At 40.9% G+C, this 9,396-nt stretch overlaps 1 protein-coding gene across 1 annotated transcript in view; it reads right to left on the bottom strand.

Moving 5' to 3' along the window:
* Nucleotides 1–1,199: 1,199 nt before the first annotated feature.
* The window catches only part of oca2 (oculocutaneous albinism II), a 43,755-nt gene continuing 35,558 nt past the window's right edge, over nt 1,200–9,396 (bottom strand). The window contains exons 23-24 of the mRNA XM_068725397.1: nt 9,119–9,212; nt 1,200–1,901 (exon numbers count right to left, since the gene is read on the bottom strand). Of these exons, the coding sequence (XP_068581498.1) occupies nt 1,814–1,901; nt 9,119–9,212 (182 nt within the window). The 3' untranslated portion in view covers nt 1,200–1,813. The remainder of the gene's footprint in view (nt 1,902–9,118; nt 9,213–9,396) is intronic.

Raw genomic sequence — 9,396 nt, 5'->3', positions numbered from 1 at the left:
ACAGAGCTACAGAGCAACAGAGCAACAGAGCTACAGAGCAACAGAGCTACAGAGCTACAGAGCAACAGAGCAACAGAGCTACAGAGCAACAGAGCTACAGAGCTACAGAGCAACAGAGCAACAAAGCTACAGAGCAACAAAGCTACAGAGCAACAGAGCAACAGAGCAACTTCAGACGAAAAAGAGTGAAGCACCACAAAGCTTTCCACATGAAAGCAGAACTCTCCTTCTGTCTCGCTGTCGGTCGGTTGTGTTGAGCGTCCTCTGAACTCTGTGTCGTCTACTTTCCAGATACAGATATTCAACATTTTTTAAAGATGTTGAGAACTGAAGAAGTGAACAATAAAAGCAACAATGAAGAACAGACAAACAACAGACGAGTCAGCAGCAGAGCTCTACCGTCACAAGGAGTTATTAATGACTAATACATAATGTGTTAATGCATCATGAATGAGGCCATCAACAAGAGCTTGTTGTGGAAGGTGTTCATCCTTTATATAGATATTTATATATAAACTAAGGAAAACTAAATATATATATATATATATATATATATATATATATATATATATATATATATATATATATATATATATATATATATATTTATTTAGTTTTCCTTTTTATTTCTTCTTTATTTTTCACTACTTAAGTTTGTTCTTGTTTATTGTTCTATTTTATTGTTTTTTTATTTTTTTGTGGAGGGAGAAGCAATAAAGAAATAATAATGTGGAGGTCTGAGGTTGTACCGTGAAAGTTTTAAAACGTAAACTATAGTGTGAAACAACTATAGCGTCTGAACCAAAACAGCAAACTTTATTACTCCTTTCAACCTCGACGAATGCAGCACAGACCAGATCCACTCTTCTTCCACTCTTTCACAATAAAAGCCCTAGATATATACACTGAGGGAACGTCTTTAAAATATCTTAAAGGTGATTAAGATATACAACACTTTACCTCAGACAGACCTCCAGAAGAAAGTAGAAAGTGGTGCCAAATATGTATTTGGCACCACTTTCTACTAAAGTTCCTATATATATATATATATATATATATATATATATATATATATATATACATATATATATATATATATATAGAGAGAGAGAGAGAGAGAGAGAGAGAGAGAGAGAATAAAGTGAAACTGAGCCAAATGAAAAGCAGAAACATCACAACCTTTATTGTTCACGTTGATCTCAAACATGAAACATGATGAGGTCGGCGTCCTGTTCAATAAATACAGGTGACGTTCATCCACTCTAACACTTCTACATTAAATGTGGTCAACTAAAATAATAGAGTTTACATTTCATCATCGTGTACACAGTACAATAGATAATATATAACATGTATATAATCACTCCGGTTTGATTGACGCCGTTCATTCATGTTCAAATTTGGGCATCTGACAAAAACACGAACACGTTAACCTTTCAAAATAAAATCCCTTTCACCGGGTATTATGGTTCCTTTAAAATATCACGTGAGTGATCGGTGTCCGAATCAGAGTAGTACAATTCATTAGGAAAACGTAAACAGGATGAGAGTCTGACTCCAGAGGAAGTATCTGGACCGACACCAGTAGAGGCACCAGCAGCACCATGAGCAGCACCACGGACTGGGACCACTTTCTCCAGGAGACTGGAGTCTTTGTTTGAGTTTGTGACTTTGTATTGTTGGATGTCGGATTCAAAGTTCTGCTCCGGTGGTTCTGGTCCCTGCTGCTCGTTTTTGCATTTTAGTCAAAGACGTTTTTTCCCCCAAAACACACACATGTGCTTCATTTAGTGGCCGTGATGTGATCGGTCGATCACATGTTCCATCCGAGTCCGATGTGGGTGAGCAGCAGGTAGCACATGCCGATCATACACGTCATGATCATCATGGGGAATCCTAACCTGTGAGGAGAAAGGAAACAACATTGTCATGTTCATCACCAGCGTATTTAACCTATAGAGATTTGTTACTCTACTTCTCTAAAAATGTTCAAAGAGTTGGAATCATCTGCTGGAGACCCAGGACGTACTACTGGACCCGGTGGAGGGAAAGGGAGGCACGGGAGAACCAGAACCAGGACTGAGAGGGTCAGACTGTCAGACCCTGCTGCAGTAGAATGAGAGGTTTTCTAAAGGGACTCTGGTGCTCAGAGACACTACAGCTTTAGTCCACAGGGGGCTCAAATCTCTACAAATGGAGCCGACGGTCTGAAGCGACGTGGTCATGAATAAAGGTTTGATGAGGCGGTGGGTTCTCCACAACGTCACCTCGTATCACAGCTCCTCTCAAACATCTCAGAGAACCATGAAGGCTGTGATACACGAGAGCATGAACGCTCATTTCAGAGAACACGTCTTTAAATGCTACACCAAGAGGAGACCTTCAACCCGTCTGCCTCTCTTTATTGAACTCATTTCAACACAAACCAACTAGTCAACAGTTAGTGAAGCTGGAGTAGAGATGATGTCCAGAAGAACAGAAGGAGAAGCATCATGAAGGACTTGGAGATCAACGTTCATAATCAGACCTAATTCAGAAATATGAACATGATGTCTACATGAAAAACCATGTAACACTGCAGACTACAGGCCAGACTGCTCTCCAAGTTGTTGGGTTCCTCAGTTAGTGTCATGAATTTAAAATGTGTCCTCAGATGATCCAGACCTGCAGATGGTCCGTCACTTGGACGTCTACCATGTCCTACATGGACACATGGCTGCTCTGAAGGCCAGAGATCTGTTTGCCTCCAGTCTCTGACACAGATCCACTTTGGAAAGAAGTTCATCTCCGTCAAAGCAGGAGAGAAGTATATAAAACTATATAACACTACTGAGAGTTAATATCATTAAAATATCATTCAGAGCAGATGTTGCAAAATAAACCAGAAAATAACCGTAAACATACTGATGATGGTTCACATTACTATAACTATAGTTATTAACTGTGCTAATCTTCCCATTGAGATCAATGATAATTGATGATTAATGATTATTTCTAATGCACGGCCGATTAGCATGGTGGTGACGCACGATAACAGACCGTCTGTCCACTGGCTTCAAATATAACTTCATCTTCTATCTTTAATATAGTTTTATCAACAGATATTCTATATTTTATAATAACTACTGTAGCACACTCAGGTCAGACAGGGCATCACAGCGTTAAAACACGGCGGAGTTAGCAAGATAGCTAAGTAGCGAGCCGCCCGCTAGTTAGCTAGCTTGCTAATTCCACCAACGCTTTCATGCTACACTGGATACAGGAAACGAGCCCAACAGCAGAACATCTCTTCATCTCTCACAGTTTAGCCTTCTGCAGTGCAGCAGCACTTACAACTGAGGTTAGCAGAAGGCTAAGCTAAACTATTAGCAACATGTTCTCTCCATCTCTGCCCACGTTGTAGCTCGCTAAAGCGACTCGAACCACAGAGATGAATACGATGTTGATTCTCACAGCCAACGACACATCAAGAGGACATTTTTACTGCGTAACTTTTTACTCTTTAGGTCTTTGCTTTGCTTTGCTGCTAGCTAGCATCGTGACGATGCTAGCTAGCGGCAAAGCAAAGCCGTCAAATGACATCAAATGGCTACAACACTTTTAGTATTTATGACTTCCTAAAGTAACTAAGTTTGCCGTTCGTGGTTATTGGACTCCATTGAGTTGATCTGCACCATGTTATACGTAGTTTAGTCTATAAACAAAACAGAGCAAGTGAAGAACTTGTTGGCAAAATGAACGAGCCCCTCAGAGAACGTGAGGACGGAGCTTCACTTCTGATCTACGCCGTCAGTCACTGAGGTTAAACGTGGTCAAATTCTGAGCTTTAATCAAAGATCCCCATGTGGCCAATTAAGCTACACAAGTTCCTTATTTAAGACGTTTCTGACAGCTGTTTGGGGGATTTCACGAGAGTTTAGGCACTTGATGTTCTTCTTTGTTATGCCGCAAACAAGCCAAATGAGAATTGTCTAATCAAATATCAATACCACAAATGGAAAACAACAACAGATAATCAAGGCTTTGGTACATTCTTTCCACACAAACATACACGTAAAAAGAACTGACAGATAATAGAGAGAAAGGTCGATATCAAGAGGCAACACACTCTAACATCATTTGAAAAGCTACTTGTGTGTTTTTTTGTGTTTTCTTTTCAAGTAGTTGGAAAGAGTTGTCAGCTGTCGGCCTGTTGTATCCGCTCTCTCTCCCTCTCTTATATAAGCTCCACGAGACATTTCAAAGCCCTATTTTAAGATGACCTTTCACAATCTCCCATGTATCGAGTCTTCTGCAGCGTACAGGAAGTCCAGAGGACCTCAAATTAAAGAGTAAATGTTGGAGGTGTGTGTGTGTGTGTGTGTGTGTGTGTGTGTTTTACTCTTTACTGCTACAACTATTTGTTCATTCAGATGAATAAAATTATGCCGTTTCCATTTAATATGCATGTGGAAATGTCAGATTAGTAGTTGAACTAAGGATTAATGAGGCTGGTCGAGTACTTAGGCTCATTAATAATGGTTTTGGCGCGGCGTGGCGCTGCATGTAAATCGAGACGGAGTCACTTTCTGAGTGGCCAACTGAACTGAGCTGCAAAGGTCAGGTGATTATCATTATTATTTACACATCAAAGGTTTAAAACAGGATGTGAATAATGAAGGAAAACCTCAGAGAACAAAAGTCAAACAACAGGGAGAGGTAGACGTGTCGGCCGGCTAAACAAAGGTTTGTCGTGGTCTGACTTTCCTGACCTTTCACTTCCTGTAATTTAAGAAGTCTGTCCCCTTCATCACAAAGCCTCCTGTACTGAAAGGCTTTCACCATTATCAACACAGTGATGAGACTCTTTATGAGAAGCGGCCTCATTGGTTTATGAACTGATGTTTTAAAGGCTTGAGTTCGGTGTTTAGTCCGTCGCCATCTTGGCTTTTTATCAACCAGTGAACAGGAAGTGACCATATCTGGACTGAGGAGGAGTGACTAGAGACGCCGTATACGTCTCTGGTAGAGACCTGTCAATCAGCGTGTAGCCCCGCCCCTAAAGCAAGACTGTAAACTAGAGATTGAGACCATAAACTCATGTTTACAATGTTTACTGAGGGAATAAATCAAGAGAGAAGTAGAGTCATTTTAGACTAGACTTCTATACAACCAGAGGAGTCGCCCCCTGGTGGACACTAGACAGAATGCAGCTTTAACACGTGAAGCTCTGGAGAACTTTAAAGAAGCGGAGGTTGCCTCCTGGTTGACGGTGTTTGTATTGATGGACTTCAACCTCTTGAAATATTCAGCACCAGTTGTGTGTAAACAGATGTTTTTGTGTAGTTTTGTTGTTGAGCTACTTTTCTCTGTAGAGAAAAACGTTTTCTTCAAGAATCAAGTTACAACAGGGAGAGTAACTGATGCACAGATGGTGATTTAGTGGGTGAAGTAATCCTTTAAATATTCCATCAACATGAGACCACTGTGTTCTTTTGTATCTCTGTTGGATGAATGTCAGCGCTAAGATGGATGAGGAGGAGGACTCATAATCAGACGAGCTGAGGTCACCTCTGCTGGAGTGACTCTCTTTGTGCTGAGCAGCACTCGTTTCCTCATCAGAGTCACCTCCTGACGGGACGGAGGCCAGACTACAGAGGTTCACCTTGTCAGAAAATACCTTATAATCTACCAAAGGGACTTAATTGTATGTGACGGGAGCTCTCTGAAAGAACCGATGCAATCTCAAAGACTTTCTTTGGATAAACCAGAGGCACGCTGTCGTCTGGAGTAAGCTGGACATCACGGCTCCCAGGACGGAGCGTTTTTACCCGATTACGGTGCATGCTAGATTTATTGCAATTAAAGGTAACACATCAGCAGTGATTAGTGGAGCCCTGTCACATGTGGATCAAACTAAATAATGGTGACTTATCAAAATGACAAATCAAACATCGTTTAATTAAACTTTGTCTGGTGGCACCGAGGACGGTGGACCAGGAGCTCCACCAAAGAGAGAATACAATGCGAGTATTAAAGGTCTTATGAAAGGTTACTCCTCATTTTTACTCCATTTTCCTAAAAAAAATCCAGCAACACGTGTCAATTTCAGCTCGTTACAGGAATGCAGTCTTTTCAAAATAAATGTCTGTGTTCACAGGAAATAACTTAGCTAGGTTTAAGAAACAAAACTACTTAGTTTAGTTCGGTTAGATTTAGTAAAAGATGTGAAATATTAGTTAGTTTGGGTTAAATAACTACGTTACTGAAGTGTATGTAAATCACAGATAACTCAACGTTCTTGAGTTCTTTAAACCTCTTTGTTCATGATGGATCAGGAAACCTTTCATCTACGATGACGGCGAGTTGTTTTTGTCGGTACAGCTGGAGGAGAGCAGCCGGTGTTCTTACATTCTGGTGATGTTCTTCATGATCGCTTCAAACACCGACATGACCCTCTAACTAAGGAGGGCGTCAGGATGTACCCAACAAACACCTAGCTTCAGTTTAAAGATGGAGTCAGAGAATAACAGAGATATCAGAGGCGGACAGTTCGGTACATTCACTTTAAACTTTTACTCAGTGACATTTCAGAGGGAAACCTGAACTCTCTTTGTTCTCTGTTGACGGCTCTGGAGCAGAGGAGGTGTTCCCTCATGTCCTCCATGTTGTATAGTGTGAGGAGAGGAGGAGGATGTCAGAGCTGGAGGCGTGAAGGAGGCAACAGGGACCGACCAGCTTTCCACATTCCCTCACTTTCAATGGTCGATCAAGAAAAGGCCTCCACGTCTCTGTGGGCTCATCTGGGCTGAATCTAACCATCTGATTCCCCCCCCCCCCGTTACCTGTCTCTCTGAACAGCTGGGACCCTTCGCCACAGACAGCCAATTACAGGCTTCAGCCGAGAGCGACGCTTCTACCCGTCAGCTGTAAACACAGCTTCAGAGTGAGCAGAGGAGCCGACAGGACCGGTCTCCTCGAGTTCAGTGAGTCCCGTTCAGTCTGTTTAGTGCAACAACAAATTGGAACCACTGTGATGACATTTTCCACTAATTACGTCTTTTGCGATGACTGGAACAGAGCACAAAGGAAACTAGTAAAATGTCTGTAATTGTACATTTTACTTGACAGCACTAAAGGTCATCTGTTGTTATTGTTTTCCTCCACTTCCTGTCCTCTGCTCCTCCTGCTTGAGACGGAGAGAAACCGACCGCAAGGAAAGCCTTCATGTTGTACAGAAAGCTTAGACTCCCCGAAAACACACAGATGTGTCTTTTAAACATGTCGAAGAACCCCAGAGAGTCTGAACGTCTACATGTAACGAACAAAGAGAGAAGTCATTGTTTTTATCTCATGAAACGTTCTGCTTTAATCCATATTTGTCTCTGCTCTCCAGCTCGCCGCACAAGTTATATTGATTTAATCAACAGAAAGACTAACTCATTTAATCCAATTCATCATTTTATTTCATTTGAGGATTTTCTTTTATTCCCTAAAGTCGGCTTGCGTGACTAAAAAAAAAGAAGCAAAGAAATGAAATGAGCGAACGTTGAAACGAGCGAAAGTTGAAACGTTGAAACGTGAGGACCGTCCATCAGCTCGGCAGCAGTGATGGATCTCCGTCTCTCGCTCCAGAGGAACCTTCATGTGAACCTTCGCTGTACATTTAGTGACAAACAGCCACAGAGCTTTAAACAACAGGAGAGCTGCTGGGACACATTCACATCCAACCTGCTGCAGAACTAAACGGCCTTCGCTCTCTCCTCATCGTCACACCACAGAACACTGTCCATGAATCAAACGGCACCGAGTCGCTGAAGGTTAAGTGATCTGACTCACATTCATCGCTGACCACTTCCACCTCTCGTACCAGCTGTTTGTGAAGTGTGTTTAAGTATAAACTCACCTAGAATCTGCTTTTAACCTGTGAAGTCAGTTATGTATGTTTGTCATCTCTTCTGTTTATATTGTCATTCTGTTGTTTCTGTTTTTACCGTGTAAAGTGTCTTTGAGTACCTTTTACAGCGCTATACAAATAAAATGTATTATTATTATTATTATTGTTATTATAAGAGAGCAGGCGGCGTCTTGCGAGGCGCTACATGATTACGTGGAGAACACATTATTTTTCTATGACTGCTGAACGAGAACATTCTGACCCACTAATACACGTCCTGTGAATTCTAAAGCGCCATGCTGCGCTTTGACGAGCCTTTCCATCATTATATTCCTTATTATATTTCATGTTGTTGCCTCTTCATTGTCATCACCACTCAGAACGAACAACTGCTATTATGAATTTAAAACAGGCTCTATATCGTCCTAAATCTGGATTCCTAACTGTGAAAAGCTGAAGTTAGAACGGTTCTGTGATAAACACATTCCTGTCCTAAGATAACATTTATTTTCACAAAGAACCATGTTTCTGTGAAACCAAAGGTCCTAAACCTTTAGATCACTTTCTGTAATGAAGCCCTTGAATCTGAACTGAGACTTTTGTTTTGGCGTTCCTCTAAATGTTCTCATTGTTGGCGTCTCGTATCGCAGCATATGCTGGACATTAACATGTAAGGAGCCCTGTGGGCGGCAAAGCCTGCAAGAGTTCACAGTGATGATGATGATGTATTTATACAATATATGTCTTTAGTGTAGATGTATTTATACGATATATGTCTTTAGTGTAGATGTATTTATACGATATATGTCTTTAGTGTAGATGTATTTATACAATATATGTCTTTAGTGTAGATGTATTTATACAATATATGTCTTTAGTGTAGATGTATTTATACGATATATGTCTTTAGTGTAGATGTATTTATACGATATATGTCTTTAGTGTAGATGTATTTATACGGGACGTGTCTTTAGTGTAGATGTATTTATACGATATATGTCTTTAGTGTAGATGTATTTATACAATATATGTCTTTAGTGTAGATGTATTTATACGGGACGTGTCTTTAGTGTAGATGTATTTATACGATATATGTCTTTAGTGTAGATGTATTTATACAATATATGTCTTTAGTGTAGATGTATTTATACGGGACGTGTCTTTAGTGTAGATGTATTTATACGGGACGTGTCTTTAGTGTATAAGTATTTGGTTCGTGTCTTTCAGGAGGAGAGAGCTCACCTGAAGAACTCGATGAAGGAGAATCCGTATCCGTGCTGTTCAGCAATTCCTGCACACACAACGTTGGCCGACGCTCCGATCAACGTGCCGTTTCCTAAACAGACGGGAAAACACCGTGAGTTTAACTCTGGGAACACCTGGAACCTTCACAATGATCATTTCTACATCAGTAACTCAGCCTGTGTCTCCTTGAATCCACCAAAACCCAAAACGGTCTCTTCCTCGTGCAGCAGAGCAAACCTACGCGTTTCTAAATGTTTGTGATTATTCTGAACCAG

The sequence above is a fragment of the Cebidichthys violaceus genome, unplaced genomic scaffold (assembly GCF_023349555.1).
Source record: "Cebidichthys violaceus isolate CVI_PGR_0920_01 unplaced genomic scaffold, fCebVio1.0.p SCAF_35, whole genome shotgun sequence".
In the NCBI taxonomy this organism is placed as follows: Eukaryota; Metazoa; Chordata; class Actinopteri; order Perciformes; family Stichaeidae; genus Cebidichthys; species Cebidichthys violaceus.
This window is presented reverse-complemented; position numbering and strand designations above follow the sequence as displayed.